General features: G+C 37.4%; 1 protein-coding gene across 9 annotated transcripts in view; it reads right to left on the bottom strand.

Moving 5' to 3' along the window:
* Nucleotides 1-21,841, bottom strand: part of TSPAN12 (tetraspanin 12) — a 43,066-nt gene that overhangs the window by 3,201 nt on the left and 18,024 nt on the right. For 5 of the 9 annotated variants that reach the window (XM_015853413.3, XM_015853403.3, XM_015853422.3 and 2 more), the window contains 3 exons: nucleotides 9,846-9,920; nucleotides 6,321-6,428; nucleotides 2,991-3,134 (listed from right to left, as the gene is read on the bottom strand). In XM_015853413.3, the coding sequence (XP_015708899.1) occupies nucleotides 2,991-3,134; nucleotides 6,321-6,428; nucleotides 9,846-9,920 (327 nt within the window). Of the gene's footprint in view, nucleotides 1-2,990; nucleotides 3,135-3,575; nucleotides 3,617-6,320; nucleotides 6,429-9,845; nucleotides 9,921-21,841 lie in introns of all 9 variants that reach the window. The other 4 variants (XM_085527186.1, XM_015853432.2, XR_014938789.1 and 1 more) reach the window with 3 other exon arrangements.

The following is a 21,841-nucleotide window of genomic DNA, read 5'->3' as shown; positions in this document are numbered from 1 at the left end:
GTACAGAAATTAATGGAACACAGCCAGCAAGGGAAAATTCAGAGTAATAATTAATCATGATAATAGCCAAGATAGGATAATACAAAGGAGGCATTAGTCCCATCAGAAGACCTCCTAGAACCATCACAACAATTTTGTGTTCACATCCATCTTACAGCTTCTCTATGAAAAGAAAGCAATTGATCTAAATGACAGAAACTGAAGACAGCATGTGATAATTAATACTTTTCAATCACACTGACATTCCCAAAAGCCTGTTGTTTCAAATGCTGCAGTCATCAATTTATTTCATGAAAGGCCCGATTCTTGACTGAAACACTAAATTCACATTGCAGCCAACAGTTCCTCATTTTGGGTATATGTACTACATAATAATTGTACCTAAGATAAAGGATCTTAATGTATTTTACTGTTTCATCAATTTTGGTTTTTTTTTGTTTTTTTTTTGTTTTTTATTTCAATTAACACAGTTTAGAGACTGGAGAAAACAAGAACAAGGAGAAAAATTGGATTTTTTGAAATCTGTAAAAAGAAGAACTGTAGCGAAAACTATGTAACTGATAAAGAACAAAATTCATCATGCTGGTGTCTTTTTTCCTTTCTTGGATAAAAGAGTGTTTTAATTATGTTACTTTCCAAATTTGTTTTTAATTACAGAGAAACTGGCTGCATTTTAATACTTTGATAACTTTAAAGGATTAAGGTACAAGCTGGTCACAGCTTAAAAATGTTCAACCACAGCAATATTCAGATTCAGTTCATTTGTTGCCTGGAGGAAACATCCATTAACAAACAGCAATAACATTAGCGCTGGCATCTTCTGCAGAACAGGCACATAACTGAGACAAATTATACTTAATCTAGATAGACTGTCTCCCTCTGTTTAATGATGTTACAGTTCTGCTCTAATACATGTTCAAAATCAGCTTCAAAACTGAGAAATATGAAGTGACCCATTATCCTCACACGCATTTTATTTCTGCTTATACAACATATTCATACTTGGTAGTCTGCATTTAAAGATAACATAAATATACTTTGTTAAGCAGAAGCCTGTCATTAAGCTCAAAGCTCTTGTTTACACCTCAAAAATACTATAAAATGTTGTGGTGAACATTCAGAAGAATATTAGCTGCGAACTCTTATGGAGCTACAGATTAAAGGTCTGATTCACATTTACTCTACAGATCATTTGATATTTTTAGTGCTAAAATGGAAACAAAGCACATTTTTATGACTTACTGAAACACCATAGCACCAATAGAATAATGACCAGATCTTAAATAAGCCACTTCTCAGAGCAGAAGAGAACAGATAAATCATCAGTATCACATTCAACAGATCCGTTATATATTTGAATTTCGAGCGCACACAAAATTATGCTAGAAAACATGCAATTTTGACTTTTTTTCCTGAAGATATCAACTCATACCAACTGTTTTATTTAAGCTACAGTTTCTTATCACAAAACTAGTACACATCCTCTTGCCCTCAGACAAATCAAACCCCCGAGGCTACTCTGTTCTCTCATGCACTTCCCACACAACTACTATGTAAGCACCATTTCTTCTACAAATTACACAAAGGAGAAGTTTATCAGAATAAAAGCAGTTTAAGAAGATTTTTTTTTAAATACCTTTCAAAGTCCATCAGCAGAAACACAACTGTGTCAAAAATACTCTCAGGCAGAACTTGAAGTAGGCCACCTTTCTTTCCTCAAGAATTTTACTTTAAAGGACTTCAATTTAGACCACAAAGAGCTCATAGACCCTAGCAGAAAATTATAGCACAGATGCAACAAAACAATTTTATCCATCACAGGAAACAAAGCAAATTTTTGGTTTCCTGAAATACTAAGAAGGACTCCACAACATCATTTTTCATTATTAATTTTCACACATCTTCTCAGATCCTTGTAACTAATTGACTGAGATGAATTTGTCATTTTACTTCTACTGAATCTCTGATTCTCTTTCCATAGCCATCTTTTTACTGTAGGACTTCACATTGAATCTAGCAGCTTTAATATTTGTCCGTTTGGAATGTGCTGGATGATTTCAGGACCTGAATGATTTGTACAGAATAATCTCTTCCTCTTTCCTCACAGCTGCCATCTCTACCTTCCAAAAGCGACAAAGATAATTATTACATTATAAGTTCAAATGTTGACCTATGTGGTCTGCAACTTGGGAAAAATCATGAATGGCAACTTGTCAGCATCACAGATGTCCATCTTCAAAGTCTGAACTTGTTCTACTATTAATTTCTATTCAGATTTCAAACAAAAAAATCAGCATGCTGTTCCAGGCATGGTTCAGGATTCATTATCAATTTTACACCCAGAAGAGCTGAGTTGTGCATTGCTATTCATCCTCCACTCTTAAGTTAAAGAAAGAAAAAGATCTCACAACATCTTTGTCTCAGAAATTACTTAAGCTATACTGGTGGCCACCCAAAGAAGCAGAAGAGTGCTGGCCTACTACTAAACTGCATGTTGATGTGCCTGAGTCAGCCTGAAACATTTGTGTTCAGTTTCTCTTCTCTCAGTACCCAGAAGTTGGCCAGCTTGTAAGATCATAATTGTTTTATGAGAAAGTTAGCCCATGTAACTCAGTCAACTGGACATTCTTGCAGTCTGGTAGACACACAAATCACCTTCCCCCAGGTTTTATCATTACCAATAGCTAAAGTTTATTTGCTAAACTAAAGAACTGAGGTTTCCATTCACTACATTAAGGGTCTTGTAGAAATGTTTTCTGTTAATACAGACAGAGGAACTGTCAGGTTTTTTTTCTCTCATCTTACTCTAGATTTTTGAGAGAGTTTATTGAGTTTTCCTATACAGAAAAGTTTTAAAAGTACTGAGAAATATCCCATGTAGTTTCTGATCTAGGACACAGCAGAATTTGTACAAATAAGGTAAGACTGAAACATAAATGCACCAGAAGAATGCATAAGGCTTTCTGAAAAATCCTCATTTTAAATCCTACCTCCTGATAAAGGTCACTGAGATCCTCATGATGTGCCTGCTTAGAGCATCCTGGGAACTCTCTGACACAACAGGAGTCAGGCGGCCAGTCCATCTCTGTCATTTCCAGCCAGTCTGTGAAGTACACCACCCCACAACATTTAAACTGCAAAGGAAGGATTAGCCAAGATCAGCAATAATTATACTACTTCTTCATAAAAGTAAGTCATCAAACAAGCTAAATAAATTCCTACAAAAATCTTCTGAAATATTTAAATAGGACCAAAATATTCACAAGAATTTTCTTTGTATTCCTCTTCTGTACATTGACAGAAAAATGGTGTGAAAGAAATAATGCAGTGAACAATGTACATCTTAGAAACATCCAGTAATACTCTTGTCCTTTACAGCCCTACCATTTCCTATAAGGACATTTCACATAAATTGTCCTACTCTGCAGTTTTGCTATTTGTATTAGAGTGAGGAACACATGATAATTTCATGTCAAAGAATGACTGTAATGAACAGTGAACGTAAATTGTAGGAAAAGATTATTAACACTTTTGTAGTAAGGACAATTCCTGCCAGGCTACAGCTGTGGACATACCTGTTGAAAAACAGATGAGAAAAAACATACAGAAGATTTATCTGAAAATAGAGAAAGAAAAAAAAAAAGGTACAGAAATCACAAATACTGAAAGGAAAAACAGAAGAAGAGGGTATCGTGCTAAAATAAACACTGCGACAGAATCGAGCATAAAAGTAGGGACTCTGGCTGCAAAGCAGATGAGCCATAATTGGCTGTAAAAAGCCATCAGGACTAACAACCTGTCATCTTCTCTGAAAAGCACACCAGGAGATTTAAAGCTGAATGACTGGCCTACCACATTCCCAGCTGCATTCACATAAAAAATGGCTGAAACAGCTGTATCAGATTGTTTTTTTGGCATCAGATAGGGAGTTGATATGACTGAGAAAAGGCCTTGCTGGAGGAACGAAATGGTGCTGTCTGTCTGAATGTCCTCCTCACCTCCTCTTTATTTGCACTTCATCACCTTGTAATAACCCACATAATCAACATTTTCCCACCTCAGAGTCAGACTCCTGTATATTGCTTCACTTCTCAGTCACAATCAAACAGTGCCCAGACATGACGCTTGCACACCAGTCCTCTTACAGATCTCACTTCTTCCCTTTTCTGACTTTCACCACAGCTTCAATGTCTGCTTTATCAGTTCTTTAGTCAGCCAAAATCCTCCCTGAATTCCAACACAGGAATTCCAACACTTTCTAAATGAAAGCTCGAGCTCTGTCTCCTCATTGCAACTGTAAAGAGGACCTCACTGAGTACCCTCTTCTTATTCTTAAATCTCTCTTTTCCCCTGACAGTTCTTCCTTCCTGACTTGAAATAACCCTTCCTATCTTCATTAGCATTGGTAAAGCTTTGATATTAGACCAGCAAGGGACATGATGGTGGTGTGGGTGGAGAATACAATTCCCATCTTTAGCAGATGGGAAAAAGATGCAGAAGAATAAAGACAGAGACGATCAGAGCTGACTCTTCAGGAACTAGAAGAATGATAATGCTGACTAGAGATGGGCCTCATGCAGTGTGATCATTCAAGCATAAAATACATATCATGCTCACACATTCTGTATCTGAATTATGAATAAACAAAACAAAAATTAGACTCCATCAGTTCGCTAGGAGTGGTGGAGGAGCCTTTCCAGACCACTTCAAACTTTCTCAAAATCATTCCTCTGCTCACAGATGGAAAACAGGGAATTTAACTTTTAAAATAAGTTCTTCTCCCCCTGAAGAATTAAGGCACAGCTTCTTTGGCAAAGAAGCAGACACTTTAATACTAGCACTCACTTTAAAACCAGCTGTTATTATGACATTATAACAACCAGAAGCATAAAAAGCAGCTTTTTATTTTACAAACCTACACATTTAAACCAAGATACAGTACCCCAGGTACATAAACACCCTATCTGCATATGAAGGATTACTAAGTTTCACATAGCACTTGAATAACCAGGGCTGGGGATGGGGTAGGGATGTTAAACTCATGTAGTCCTCATTTTTTCTTTCAGGTTTTAGTATAAATATAGTCTAACCAAGTGTAGCCAGGAAATGTTTAAATAAACAGGAAATCTGTGCTACAATGATAAATTTAAACAATTCACCAAGGCAGCACAATGACAGGCATTTAAAGAGTTCTCTTCCTGCATGTGCATTGCATTTGGAGTTAATGGCTTTTACCTCAGGAAATTTCATGTTTCTGCAACATAATACTTTGTTCTTTAAAAATAGTTCTGAATCTTAGTAGGCCATCAGGCAAACCAGTGAATAAACGAGGCAGCTTTTTGGTATGGTTTGTTTTTACCCACTATGGTTAAACAAAATAAAATTCTGATCCCTTTCTCTAACCTCAACCAAAGAGACAGTGTTGGCAGCTTTTAATAAACTTCCTTCCCCACTCAATTGCAGGTAACCACATATATTGGACATGGCCACTCCATTAGAGGAAGCTAACAGAGTATACAGGAAGACTGTTTAATATTACAATAGCATACTTTACCTGAAGAATTTCAATTCTATATACATCATATTCTTAATGTTTGCAGTAATCCTAAAAGGTGTTGGTGTCCCAGTATTACTGGCAAAAGAGGAGACGGTGCTAGCAATTTAATTGAATTTAGCACCATTCTTATTTTTGCAAGTGCAAACAGAATGTTACTAACTTTTAAGTATTATTTTTAATTAGGCTTCATGATTATGTACAGTAAGTAGATCTAGGCATTCTGACTCCTTTGACTTGTACTGCTAGATCATAGAATCATGTCATAGAATCACAATGTTGGAGAGGACCTACAAGATCATCTAGTCAATCTGTCCGGATACTTTAACGATATTAAGATTTAAACATGTGACTGAACAGAAATAAGCTATTTGGATTGTCATGACTGTCCTCTATTCTACTACCAACCAGTAGTCATTTTTTATGTTTCTTTTTCTTTCTGCGTGTGTGGCAGGTCTTTAAAATGTACTGATCTTAAACACAAGAAAACCTATAACCACTTACCTGCATTAGATAAAGCTACAGCATGTCCTGTGAATAATACATATAATTTCTAAGAAAATGGGAAATCAAGCTGTAAAAGATGCATAATAGTTTCTTTAGCGTCTACAAAAAGCTGAATATCAAGTGATGTAAAAGACACTATCACTACACATGGATTTATTCAACTTCCATTCATCTACTGACTAAAGAAAAAGAAACAAGCCCTTTTCCTTTAGCAGATAAATAAGTGTGTATTCTGTTCACAAATTAACTGTCTTCTTACCTCCCTCTGAAAGAAATTCCAAGCGTGTGTCAACCACTGGTACCTAGGTAGGCCATAGTTGGTCATCCTGGCTTTCAGAGTGATCATATCAGACCACTGTACTGGAACCTGAAGCAGATAAAGAACAGAGATTGGCACAACAGAAAACTGATGAATGGAGCAATTGTGCTTCTGGCCCCAAACACTGAGCTTTCATCTATTCTGTGGTCTTTCAAGTGCAATGACCAAGTAACTTTGTATTTAAATAAAACAGGTAAATAAATGCTTCAATTTATGCAAACACTGAATCTTTACGAGCCTATATTATAACAGCAGGAAACAGATATTTGTATCTTTTGCTGGTAATACAGTGTATGATGGAAAAGAAGCTGTTGTATTTCAGAGAGATTCTGTATTGTGCATACAGTCTGATTATATTATTTCCAGATGTTATCTGGCATAAAATTTGAACCAAGCTCCAACCCAGTCATCAGAGACGGAATTCATCTGCCCCAATTTAGTTACCTCTGCTATCATCTTAGTCAGCAGGAAGAAACAGGCAGCTGTCCAGCACAATTTATCTCACCTCAAGATAAATATTTTACTCTAGGCAGAAGTATCCCTTGAAGTCTCAAATCCAATTTACTGTCTAAGGTGACAAACTCAGATTTAAATGTCTATCTTCTAAATATATGCAATTAATTGAGATGAATTCTACCCTGAGTGCACTGCAAGTAGCTTTCAGGCTTTGACAGAAGTCTGCCTCTGTAAGTTTTCTTCTCACATGCCCTTGTAAATCTCTGCTTCTAAAAGAAGTATTCTTAAAGTGCTACTTAGAAGTGAGGAGCTGGTGCTCTCTTTTCAGACAGTGATCCCCAACAACCAATTTGTCAGAAACCAAGCAAATAAGTGCTCTGGCATTGGATATGCAGTGCAGTTAAGAGGCAAGGTAAGAAACTGGCTTCTATTCAAGCACCATATATTTCAGTGTGTGAGACTATAATACGGAGCTGAAGACTTCACAGTGCTCTTCCAGGCATGCATACCACTCATGCTGAGTAGTGCCTTGTTCCCATTAGCTATAGTAGCCATGGTGAAAGCAATCACAATTGCAATATGGGCTTTCATTTGGACGGCTGAGAAGTCAAGCTACTCTAGTGGCGATGACTGAGCTCTACACTTCAATTTGGAGCAAACAGTAACAGCACTATGTGAATAGTAATAAATACAAACCAAGGAGAAAAAAAACTAGTCAGAATACTTCCCAAGAAGCCCAGACGTCTACAAAAATATATGTACGCTCACTGGCTGATAGACCCCATAATCCAAATACGAGCATTTGAGAACTTTTAAATTATGCTACAATTTTGAATATGAATATATTGAAAAGGGGAACAGTGAGCAAATGACTGCGCGGTGCTTAGCCACCTGCCAGGTCAAATCACAACAATAACCCAGAAATTTAACACAACTTTCAATTTGCAGAATTTTTATTTCTCAAAGCTATAAAGCTTTGAACTCACAGTTGTCTACATAAAAAAAATATATATACATTAGCAATATAGTACTAAAATTACTTATGAAAAGAGTATCACAGAATGTTTCCATTGCAAACATTTATACTGGTCAATAGAATAAAAAAACTTGCTTTTGTACTCAACGAATTTCTTTTTACACTGCAATGGAAATCAGTACTCTGCTTTCTTTGGATAGTACTTGATATCACAGCAATTAAGTTAATATTTGCTAGGCTATTTTATTATCTTATTTGAGTTGAATACAGTCCAAGATTACGCATGTAACACAAGGCATTCAACTTCTTTATGAAAACAATGAGAAACAGGGAGAAAAAATCCAAAAGTGAGAGAAGAAAATTAAAAGTAAAGCAGTCTAAAACCCACTGTAGGAAGGCAATTTGAATTCTGGAACTAAGGAAAGACACTGCAATCCGTGTGATTGACTGCTACCACAACATCAAGATGTCAAACTAGGGCCTCCAATGTATTTATTAAATAGTTTTCTGGCAGATCATGTGTGCAGTATTGCACCACAATTCAGAATCTTGAGATTCATTTATTTGACTGTACACCATTTGTTTGATTTGTCCACCACTAGCTTCATGCAGTGTATAGATAAAGAAAAATTAGATACTGGTTTCAATTTAGCGTAAGCACTACAAAACTCAGTTTGCTGTTCAGATCTTCTTGCTCATTGTTGTTTATCTAATGAGTATCTAGGCTTGACCAATGCACAAGTAAGCTGAGAACCCATACTGGCTTTTCAATTTTGTGGGTGGAAAAATCAGTCACAAGGCATGCTTCATGCTGAGAGCTATCATAAGTTGGAAGGAAAATTGTTTATATAAGAGCTCTTAGAGCAGACTTGACCACAAGCCAAAGAAAGACCATTTTGGATTAGCAGATGTGGCTATGCCTCACTGACATTTTTGACAACATCACACACCCACCTACACTAATGCTAACTGATTCTCTGAAATCCACAAGAGGTTATTGTGACTTCACGCTGTGCTGAAACCAACATGACAGTGAGTCACTCCCTTGGGATACAAGGGACTCTTCCTATCTCTGTGTAGCATAGAAGTGTAGAAGAAAGCTCCAGGAAAGTGACATGAACAGGTATGAAAAAAATCACTGAGAAACTGCTGTGCTCTTCCAAACCACCAAATTTCCTCAGCACGTGAGCAGCTGGAAACCTGAGTCTGGCCCATCTTGTAATGCTACGCACTGCTAAGAAGACCAGTCTGTTGAATGTATTTTGGGCAGCTCAGAGAATATTCATTACTCATACAAATGCATGAGTACAGATGAATACAAGACAAAAAGATATAAAAACAGCCAGCACAATAACATTTCAGTTCAGCTTTTGCTCAACACCTACCCATTTTCTTGCATAATGGTTACAAGGCTTCAAGTATGAAAACTAGTGACAGGTACAGCTATAAAAACTAGACATCGATTAAAACCTCTTCATGAGTTTACAGAAGTGTGTCTTACAGCTAAGACATGTTTAGCTTAAAACTGGCATTTATAGCTTGTGGAGCCAGTGCAAAAATTTCAGAAGGTAGCAAGTCCTCTGTTGAACACATTGTTTACAATACAGAACACTGAGCCACAGCTCTTTAAAACATGAAGAATTTTTTGGAACAAAAGACTTAGAAATTCTCACATCCCCTTCTCAAAATACTTTTCTTTAAAACTGAAGTTCATATCTAATCCCTAAAATTTCCACTGGCTTCATTGACAACTCATCTAAGCAAGGATCAACTGGAAATATACAGTTCTTAAAATAATCTGGGGCTGCGGGATTTGGTCTCAAATATGTAATGGGTGGTGAGAAACCCAGGGAGGACTTTCCAGATAGATGTGCCTTCCCAGAAGAATTCACTGCTTAAGAAAAAATAAAAAAGACAATCACATGAAATTAGAAAATTAAATGGTCAGTGAAATACTAATTAGAAAACTGCTAACTAATGGAAATCTTTTGTTTTCTTCCACTGAAAAAATGCAGCCTCCTTTTCTGACTCACCGTTATTTCCTGCTCATAGGTCCAAACACCACAGGCCAGTTCAACACAGAATATTACAAGCAAGCTTCCAAAGTACTGCAGAAAACAGAATGGCCTCAGTTACTTCAGAAATTCAGGTTAACTTTGAAAAAAGACCTGAAAATATTTAAGAAAAAAACACAAAAACAAACAAACAAAAAAACCACTCAAAACATCACTGATATCTCTCATGATTACAGAGATGAAATCTGAAAAATATTTCTTGTAATCAAAATATGTATTCAAGATTCACGACACAAACTTCCTAAAGATTTAAGTAATGTAGCTTTTCTTATTGACTTAAACATGAAGCATATGCAATATTACGGGAAAACAAACTCATTTCCTTGATGCTTAAAAGTATGCTGGCTAGCTATCATGACACACCATGCTGAAACAGACATAAGGAGAATAATCTTATTTCCTTACATAAAAGTAAAAAACTACTTCTTTATTTTTTTCCGGTTTTACTTATTTAAGCAATGTTCTTAGGCTAGAAGCCAAAAAGGAGGGAAATAAAATAAAAAGCAAAGACTGACAAGATAGAAAAAAAAAAAAAGGTTCTTGAAAGCTACATTCCTAACAAAGTAACTGATCCAATTACCTTGAGATCAGGCATAAATGTGCAAATAGTTTTTAACACAGGCTGACATTTGTCCATCCCATGATCTAACCCTTGAACTATTTAAAATTAGAAGACATTTCTCTAAATGAAGAAGCTGTACAGGTCTTGTTAAATACAGTTAAGGAAAGTGGAATAAAAGTGACTTCTTATATAGTATTAGGAAAGCACTTCTGGACTGAAGGGTAATGTAGCATGGAAACAGATCTCTCCTAAGTGTAATACATCTCTTTCATTTGAAGGTCCCATTTCTTTCATGTCATTGGACTGAGGTCCCACTTGTTCTCACTACACAGGTCTTGATTAGTCTTGATTTTACTGATTTTTTATTTTTTTTTTTTAAATAAAGCACCTATGATTTTAAATTTATTCGATGAATGCTTCTATTGTTTCTAATTTACACATTTCCTAGGTCTCTCTCTATATTATTTTGCCCAGAACGGAGACAGAAGAGTAGAAACTTCAAACTCTAGAAGTTCCAGTGCCCCATGTTAGCTTCCTCATCATCATTTTTGAGAGGTACGGAATTAGTACATGTATTCCATGAAACACCATCAAATATATAAGGCAGAGCAGAATGTAATTTCTTTAGTAGGGTACACGCAATTTAATCAAGGAATATATTTAGGAAGGCATAAAAGAAACACAAATATTTACTGAGCTTAAATATTGTGGGGATTTTTTTCCCTATTAAAAGGTTGATGTGCTGTATTACTTAAAATGGAGAACACAAATTCACAAGTTTGGATCCAATGGTCATCTACATAGGATCACCCAGTTTGAAACTAGGAAATTCTGGAATAGTACCTTTACTTTACTTCTACTTCCCAGTGAAATCTAACTACTTGAACTATGTTGGTAGAAGCAAATAAATTGTGCATGTAAAAATATCCATGTGAATTTTCAAAACAATCCTCCACCAATTTTCCACCTGCAAAGGAGATGGCACTGAACGAAGAAATCCTGTTTTACCAGTCTCTTCTATGATAATCTACATTTTCATAGCTATTATAACTAACACAATTGTGCATATTTACAAATCAACACTATTAAGCGCAAGCAGAGCTCCGGTATATGCCTTCATCACATATTATGTTCATCCTCTAAAAGTTCAGAAGAGAAAAAAGTTTGAGCTACATCGTGTAATAATGCTTTCTTGAAAAATTACATATATACTTGAGGTTCTAGTCAACCATAGAATCGCTCAAGTTGGAAGAGACCTTAAGATCATCAAGTCCAACCACAACCTAACCACACTACCCTAACTCTAACAACCCTCCTCTAAATCATGTCCCTGAGCACCACATCCAAACGGTTTTTAAACACTTCCAGGGATGGAGACTCAACCACCTCCCTGGGGAGCCTATTCCAGTGCTTAACAACCCTTTCTGTAAAGGACATTTTCCTGATATCCAACCTAAACTTACTCTGGCGCAACTTAAGGCCATTTCCCCTCGTCCTGCCACCTGTCACCAGTGAGAAGAGACCAAACCCTCTCTTGCTGTAAGCATGTTTCAGATACTGGAAGAGAGGAATAAGGTTGTTGTCCTTCTTTAGAACTCTACATTGCCTCAATGTCCTTTCTGAATTGAGGTGCCCAAAACTCAACACAGTACTTGAGGTGAGGCCTCACCAATGCCAAGTGCAGGTGCAGGATGACTTCCTTAGTCCTGCTCACCACACCATTCCTGATACAAGCTAGGATGCCATTGGTCTTCTTGGCCTCCTGGGCATGCTGCTGGCTCATATTCAGCTGACTGTCCATCAGTACATCAAGGTCCCTTTCCATCAGGCAACTTTTCAGCTACTCCCCCTCAAGCCTGTAGGGTTGCCTGGGGTTGCTGTGACCAAAATGCAGGACCTGACATTTGTTCCTATTGAAACCCCTACAGTTCATCCTGGCCTACTGATCCAGCCTATCCAGGTCCCTTTGCAGTGCCCTTCTTTAGCAGATCAACACTCCCTCCCAACTTGGTGCTGTTTGCAAACTTACTGAAGGTGCACTCAATCTATCCACTGCCACTCTAATGATTGCAATTTATGCAAATACGTTATTCTTTGTTTTCAATTAGAAAACCAGGAAATTAGGGAAAAGTGCTTAAGGGCATCATGGGTAATATTACATTTTTGTGAGGTAAATCAACTAAATGCTTAGGTGAAAAAATGAATTTGAGTTCTCAGTTGTCAAAGAAAATTTCAGTGGTTTTATAGTCTGAATTATGAGTCTAGGGCTGTCAACAATCCCCAAACGTTATGTAATATTCACTGATCAGACTGCAAATGATTGACCAGGGGTATATGTGTGGAATACTCTGGAAAATTTTTAATTTTCAGTACCTTGCAACATTTCATTCAGTCACAAACCTCAGTATGTGATATTTCCTCAGTTTTGTCAACACAGAGTTAAAAGAATTTCTGGTAGCAGTTGGAGATAGAAGAGCCAAAACACATGATTTTCTCCAGTTACTGGATATAATCTGGGATAGGACACTGTTTGTCCCAGGTCACTCATAAAGCATTTCTGGGTCTGCCAGGATCTGAGAGCTCATGACTCCAGCAACATTTGGACACATCACAGCAATGTAGAATGAAGCCTTCTGTTCTGAGAAAGCCCATCTTGTGTCCATAAAGAAAAAGACAACAAAAGACACAAAGAATTTACACATATGAAAGCATACTCTAGGAAATAAGCAACTGCAAGTACACCAAGTTCTCCTACATGAGCTTCAGTTTCATTCTGCTGTTGAAGGAGAATATTATAACTCCCTAAATTTAATGGTTTGCAGAGTAATACTTACTGAAGTTGTGCGGAATAAAAAAAAAAAAAGGCCTCTGGAGCCATTATAGAATATTACTTCTAATTTCTATCTTTCGAATACATCAATTATTGGCATCAATTCTTATTCCTCAGCCCCAGTTGAATTCCCTCAGGAGTCTGACTGTTAAATGCCTCTTCCTCCATTTACAGACTCCTACTTTTTGCCAGATACACGGATTTGGTTTCAAACCAAGGTTTAATGTTTCTTCCTTGCTTCTATGGGCTAAGCAGCTACACTTCATAAAGACTAACCCACTGAAGAATTCCACTGTGCTCTACACTCAAAACTGAATCCCACATCCCTGATACTTCTACACCCCACCTCCCTCATAGCGCTCTTGACCACTGCCAAGGTATTTCAAGATATTTTTTACCTTTTTTTTTTTTTTATTTCTTTTTTTTTCTCCTCATCTAGAAGATGGCAAGAAAGGAAGACAAGGGCCTTCAGAAAACACAGTACTCTGAAAGAATTCATAAACACTTTGCTCTTCCTCCCAGTCTAGTCCCAATTTAAAATATCCTTCTCCAAAGTATTTCCAAGAACGTGGAATTTTTCTGAGATTACTGAAGTATTATCACATGGCTTTTTGTTTTGCCACAGCTAGGTTTGTTTTGGTTTTTTTTTTGCCAGTTGCCTACACAATGCCTCAGCAACATTCAACTACTATGACCTGTAAAACTGGCGGTCCATTTTCCCAAGCAGTCTGGAAGAGTAAATGTGGAACCAGAAGTCCAGGCAAATCATGAAAACAGAGACACGGTTCTGTGACTGCCTAAACCTCATCAGAACTAGAAAGGCATAAGAGTAGTTTAATTCACCTTTTTCCTTCCTCAGACCTTTTGCGTTGCACATTATAAGATGCCCCTTTTTACTGGAACCAGGACCCTATTTCACCTTTTCTTAAAGCCTCCTGGCTAGCTTCTGCTTTTCCAGAAAACCTGAGAAGAATTCATAAACTACTAAATTCTTCCCTAAAGAATGATTATATCCCATCAGACAACATACTTAAAGAATTGGCTTCTTCTGAAGTCCTTTTCCAGACAGTGAGAAAGAAAGAGCATTCTGTATATGAAAGCAAATGGAAACTGCAGACAGGCACAAATGACTGGAGTCAGAAATTGCAATATGGTAAAGAAAAATGAGAGCATGGGATATTCAAGTAGCTGGTAATTCCGGTCTATGATACTGCAAAGTTGATTTTTGAGGAAATTTAGCTTTATTTGAAGAATTAGTATACGCATTAATGAATCATCTCTCGTGCTTTTTTATTCTGTTTAAGAAACAAATTTTGAAGACTTACCCCTCTCCTCCCAAATGCTTTACTTTATTCCCAGAAGATACAACACTTTTTTTTTCCAGACTCAAGAAAAACCACATTCCTCATGTCAGAGCAAACAAAATGTAAGTGATCAACAAGTCCAGCCGCAGACTTGCTTACTAGGGTTCACAGCATCTTTTTGGGCAATGTGGTCCAAATGGCAAGAGAGGCAAGGGAAGATCTGACAGAGGAAGGCAGGGGCTGAGAGAGATTTCAAGGGTGAGCAGCTGCAGAATAAAACTGTATGGGAACCTCCGAAAAACCAGAGATAAGGTATGTGAAAAAGATGCCAAAAGATTTTAAAAGGGTTATGCAAAATATTTCCCAATGGCTAACAAACAGCCTGAGAAGATCAGCAGTACTCTTTTGAGACACAAGACATCCAAACATCTGTCTGCACCCTAAGAAACATCAGATGGCCACCACCACAGAGCCTGATTACCAACGAGAATCAGACATTTTCCATGAAAAAAATTATTATGTCCTTCCTTCCTTCCTTAGTAAGTTACAAAATATAGTTCCCTATACCTGGTAGTTGGAGAAGAATGGATTTGATGGATGGACTACATGCTGGATAAGGAATTGGCCAGCTGGTTGCACTCAGAGCTGCAGTCAACAGCTCGATGTCCAAGTGAAGGCCAGAGACAATTGGCGTTCCTCAGGAATCGGTGCTGGGATTGATGCTATATAACATCTTTATGACACAGACAGTGGGACTGAGTGCACTCTCAGCAAGTTCGCAGATGACACCAAGCTGAATTGTGCCATTGAAATGCTAAAGGGAAGAGATGCTACCCTATAAGGACCAATGGAGAGAGTTAGGGCTCTTCAGCCTGGAGAAGAGAAAGCTCAAAAGAGACCTTATAGCAGCCTTCCAGTAGTTGAAGAGGCCTACAGGAAAGCTGGGGAGGGACTTTTTGTAAGGGCATGTACTGACAGGACGAGGGGAAATGGTTTTAAACTGGAAGTGGTTAGATTTAGACTAGATAATAGGAAGGAAATCTTTACTGTGAGGGTGATGAGACATTGGAACATGTTGCCCAGTGAGGTTAGTGAATGTCCCCTCCCTGAAAGCATTCAAGGCCAGGCTGGATGAGGCTTTGGGCAACCTGGTCTAGAGGTGTGTCCCTGCTCACAGGAGGGGGGTGGGAACTAGATGATCTTAAAAGATCCTTCCAACTGAAACCATAATATCTTTGTCATAGTCTAAGAACTAATGAATCTATTTTAATGATCACAGAATGGCTTAGATTGGAAGGGACCTCAAAGATCACATAGTTCCAAGCCCCCTGCTGCGAGCAGGGTTGTCAACACTACAACAGGCTGCCCAGAGCCCCAGCTATACTTTTGAAAAGTGAGTAAACAATCACAAAATAGAGTCAGACAAGCTGCAAAGAAAACTGAAATTCTCTCTCTGTCCACTGCTGCAGCGCAAACATTCACCCACTCTCCCTCTTCCTCAGCTCTCAGCCCTGCCCTGAAGGAATTAACAATTCATTTGTTAATCTAATTTAAAATACGGACGCAACAATGTTGAAATTTATGAGGGATGCAGTCACAGGTCAACAAGGAAACAGGCTGAAGCCACCAATTTACATTAGCTACCGAACGCCATACAGTCCTTCAAAATACATTCCACAGCTAATTGATCACGTTTTATATTTCAGTACCCCAGATCATCCAATTTAATCAACCTGTACGAAGTGTCTTAAAGCCTGTGACCTTTGCAAAGTCCAGATTTTATACCAATAATGATCACTTTTTTTCCAAAATCTTTATAACAAATTTTCTGAATCAAACAATTGGCTTTTTTATGTATGGAAATGAATGTTTTGATTTTTTTTTAAGGTATGTGTTCATGTTATGTATGTTGATCTTCAGGTTCATGTGCCTTTTTAAGAACTAGTCAATATTACATGAATACTAAGGACATTGTTCACAGTCTTCACCGTTTTATACGATATTAATGATCTGTAATACATTTTTTTACTTGAACATAATCTTTGCTTATGTGAGGAAATGAGTATTACTTTGACGATAAGCAAATGTGCATTTCAGACATATTAGAATTTATTTGCTTCAGGTTCAATTACATCAAGTCAACAAACTCCAAGGAATAAGGGTCACTGCAAGGTCATGGTAAAGTACTTAACAAGACACTGGTAAAACAGACATTAGGCAATAATTTCCTCAGGGCTTAGAATATTCCAGTCCTTTTTCTTCTCCCTGTAATTCACAGGATTTATATTAAAAAAATAAAGCTTCCTGTTCTGTATGGATTTTTGAAAAACAGCCCTCTTAACCACTTTTTCCCCTTTCTTTATAAAATAAATAATAAAATTTTCCCTTTTTCTTTATAAAATAAAATCGTAGAACCTTAAGTTTGGAAAAGACTGCTAAGATCACCTAGTCCAACCATCAACTCACCAACACCATGCCCACTAAACCACCTTCCTCAGCATCACTTTTGTTAGAAAGTGTGTTCCACCACCTCCCCGTGCAGCTTGTCCCTCTATCTCACCACTTTCCCTGAAAATAATTTTTTCCTAATATCCAACCAGAATCTCCCCTGGAGCAAGTTGAAGCCATTACCTCTTGCCCTATCACTGTTACCTGGGAAAAGAGGTCCACCCCCACCTCACTAGAACCTTTCAGGCAGCTGTAGAGAGTGATAAGGTCCCCCTGAGTCTTTTCAAGACTAAACAATCCCAGCTCCCTCAGCTGCTCCAGATCCCTCACCAGCTTCACTGTCCTTCTCTGGACATGCTCCATGGTGTCAATGTCCTCTTTATAGTGAGAGGCCAATTAAAGTAAGCCTGCCTCAGTAGGCCCAAAACACCTCCAACATTCACCATTCAATGACAAGCCACACACAGCACAGAGTCTCTCTGGTTAATTAGTCAAAAGCTCAAGCTTAGGCAGGAAAAGAGATGCATTTACACAACAGGACTTCCACTCCATATTCATTATGTGACAAAAGAATGCAGCTGAACCACAGTGTCACACATGCTGCACTGTGAGGTTGGGCTGCAGCTAAACAAGACACAGAGGTTAAGCTGGGCCTTGTGGGTCTGTTTACTCATTAATCAACTCCTCTCTGGGACTCACCTGTTCCCCATTTCTTTCAGCAAACAAAAACAAAGAAGCAATGCAAATAAGCCATCAGAGCAGAGGAGCTAGAAAAGACAGAAGGGAAAAAAAAAAGCCCCAGAGCAACAAGGCCACATATTATCTCAGCAGTTCCCCATCTTCTCAGTGAGGATACGCCTCTGACTCTCAGAGCTCTCAGTGCTGCTTGAAAAGGTAGCGTCAGCATAGGAATATCAAAGTCTGCAGCAGGTGGGCCCCATAAATACACAGGAACAGAAAGAACACATCATGCAAGTTTGTCAGGACCTTCAACCTCACGTTGGTTCAATAGGTGATAGTTTCCCAGATCATATACTTATCAGTAATGAGATGTGGTGTCACCATTACAAACCAAAGTCAAAACAGCAGTTCATGAAGTGATGACATGAATTCCCCTTCAAAGAATAAGTTCAAGAGAAGAAGCCAATCTTTCTCCTGCAACATGGTAACATCAGGCCTCATACCAGTTTGAAGACTATGGAACACATTGCCAAGGTTAGCTGGACTTTCCTACCACACCAATGTGTAGTTTAGATTTGGTGCTTTCTGACTTCCATTTGTTCAAACCAATGAAAGATGGACTGTCTGGGCAACATTGTTCTAGCAATGATTCTGTCATAGCATCTGTTAAACAGTAGGTCACCTGAACTGGTGCAGATTTTTATGAGAGTGGCATGCAGGTTCTCTTACTCATTGCAGGAGAAAATGCACAGCTAACAGTAGTGACTATGTTAAAAAAATAAATATCATTTTGTAGCTGAGAATTTGTTCTATCAATTACTGTGCCCTTTGTATCTGTTGCAGTTTCCATGGAAATAAATAGGAAATATCACTTTTGGAGCAACCTACATATATTCCAACAAAGGACGGCAATTCTAGGCAACTTCTATCTCTTGCCTGTAAGCTGTTTCTTCTACCTAAGAAAATCATTTATAGTTTCAAAGCACTCGCCTTTGAAAAAGTCCTTTAAGTGCATATACATCATGTCTGTTTGTGTTAGAGGAGACTGAATCAACAAAGTGCACTTCCTTCATAGACAGGCAGACAGAGAGGCTGGTGCTAGACTCCAAGACCAACATAATCCACTCTCTTGTGCTTGGAGCCCTGAAGAATGAACCCTCTCCAGCAAAACTAAGCTTCATTCTACCAACGCAGCCAATACCATTCTCAAAACCTAACGATTTATTTGAATCTTTAAACCCTGGTCTGAACAGGACAGACTTGCCCTCTATCCAAAGATATCTAACAATGTAGAAACATCTCTCCAAACTGCTCAGCTTGAGAGTGAAAATCAGAAATATATAAAATAAAATAAATAGTTCTATTTTTACTTTCTTCATAAAGTTGCTTATATCAAACCTACTGGCCTATAATAAAAACTGGTAAACTTAAAACTGACTTAAAATCATCTTTCAAAAAGGCAGGCTAACCCGTCTTCTGAATCTATTTTCCTCCAAGCCTCACTACCTTTATAAAAGATTTGTTTATAAAGCACAAAAGGCAAAAATGACAAATTCTGGTCTCTGCTCTAATTCTAAACTGCATGGGATTACAGTAAATGTGTTTGTCTTATTTCCTCCCTTTCAATGCTTAGTAGTTTAATAATGATGAAATAATTCTGGTTAGTACATAATTAATTCCAGTGCCAAAAGGTTGCACAAATTGCTGGAGTATCTGTGACTGCGTTAACATGGGTCAGAACAAATATGCTGCAGAACTACAGAAATAAATACTGACTAAAAAAGAGACAAAAATTTAATTATCACTAGATTCTTGTACTAATCCATGCTGACAGTAGCCAGATGCCTTGAAAAACAGGTGGTGGTATAGTACTGTTGCGCAGCTACATTTCATAGGGAATAAGGATCCCTTCTAGAAAGATATTAGCAATTAGAATTGATATTCTACAATGTAATGGACGTTCAAATTTAATCATGTCTATCACCTGTGCATCCACGTGTTTAAATGAGAATAATCTGTTCCAAGTGGTGACATAGTCAGTGGTTCCCACTCATTCTTCGTATGAATTTACTAAAACCACTTTCAAAAACACTGTGCTTAGCCAGCTGAGAATTACTGACAACAAACAAGCACACTCATGTCACACTTGTCAAATGATTATACCCTACATTTGCATGTTCAACTGAAACGTGAATAGTCTGTAAATTTTTTCTCTTTATAACATATTGATGCACTTTTAAAGAAAAGGTCAATTCAGTTGTGTAATATTTACCTGGTTGCATTTCAGCTCCATTAACAGACAATTCTGCCTGCCAAGTTCCAATTTGTAACCAGGTTCTGTCATAACCGATTTAACAAACCAACAGGGCCTATGAATGCTTAGCTCTGAACAACATTTAACTGACAATTTTATAATAAAAACCAGTAAAAAGATTTGCCTTGTTGACCAAATATTTCTAATAGCTTTTCTTTTTTATGAAAGCATAGTCAGATAAATTTGAGTTCTGTACTGTTTGAAAGCTGTAATTACAGAAAACTCGTAGTTACAAATGCCAGAATTTGCAATACGAACTCCAGCCAGGAAAATATTTTCCAGTGGGATTTTCATGAAGAGCTTTCAGCCAAGCAATAGAGTTTACTCTTGTTGTCTTAATGCAACAAAAACTTCATCAAGTTCACACACTCCAAAGATTTCTATTCAGAATAGGCCACTAGACTTATTTTTTATATACAGAAGTGGGCTATGATGACAGCCTGAATTGGAGCATCTGGATCCCTCAATTTCATCCCCAAACTTCCAACATCAAGCAACTCAGCTCTCCTCAACTCCTCCCTACACTATGCTACTGCATAATTTACTAATGCTCCCCACACTGACCAGCCTGCCACTGGATCAGCAACAAAACAACCCTTTAATAAATGAGAATGAATTTGATGCTACTGTATTCCATAGCTGTAACAAAAAAATAAGGCCACTCTCTCAGGTCAAGATGAGCGAAGGGACATTCAATGAATCAATTTCAAAGCCATAATTATGGAGGCTCAAGTTAACATGCTGGAGGTAACAAAAGTCTAACTAAAAAGTGTTTCTGGTTTTGTAAGTTATCCCTATTAGTGAACTAGGACACTCTTGAGGAAAGTTTATAATAAATCTTAACTGGAATGAATAAGGTTCCAGCTCTAAACAGAAGATTTTCTCAAGGGATTATTTTCATGGTAAATAAAAAGTCTACTTCTGCTGCTCTGGCTCAATACTCTATAATTTTTTAAGCATATGGATGGAATCTCTAAAACTATTTAACCTGGTGTAGTACTTTGCTGTGCTAGTTGCACTGAATTTGCCCGTTGAACAGCTTTCTCCTTTAGAAGAAAGTCACTGCTAATTAGAAATAACTTGAATGATCAAGTCTTATTTTAGAAAAGGCATCATTTCTAAAGGCAATTTTATAGATTAAAAAAAAGATAAAAAATCATGTTACACTGTTGTATACTGGTAGGCATCAACTATATCCATTTAGTAAACAGACCACTTACAAAACAAAATCCAAACGTACTGAAATGCATCTCACACAAAATTCAACACATAACAACCCACAGACCATCTCTCACTAAACCTACAAAGTCTACAACTTTAGTAACTTTAGTTAGATCCTAAGAAATATGAAATATGTAAGCTGCAAACTATAGATCTAAATCAAAATGACCAGGTGTACTTCATGTTCTGGCTACTTTCTTTCTTTAAATATTCATGCAATGAAAAGTTTTGTTGTTGTTTCGTTTGTTCCTTTTTTTTTTCTTCTAGACACTGGGTGCTCCATAGAACTGTTAAACACAGGAAGCAGCAGATTTGGGGTATGAAGTACTATGATGAAAATTTATCATATAATCAAACCCACCCATCTTCAATGATTCATCTTAATACTTAAATCATCAATACTGCAAAATGGGGCAAGACAACCTCACAATAATTTAGAGCATTTTTTCCACACCTGAAATATTAATTTCTTTGTGAGGATGAGTGTCATTTGCAAGACACAAAAAATTACATTATAGGCACTGTACAGCCATGGGTTATTTATACCAATAGTCTTTAGGATTATGTATTCCTAAAGCAATTAAAAATCAATGA

Source organism: Coturnix japonica, chromosome 1, assembly GCF_054131305.1.
Source record: "Coturnix japonica strain WE chromosome 1, WE-NBRP24, whole genome shotgun sequence".
Taxonomy (NCBI): Eukaryota; Metazoa; Chordata; class Aves; order Galliformes; family Phasianidae; genus Coturnix; species Coturnix japonica.
This window is presented reverse-complemented; position numbering and strand designations above follow the sequence as displayed.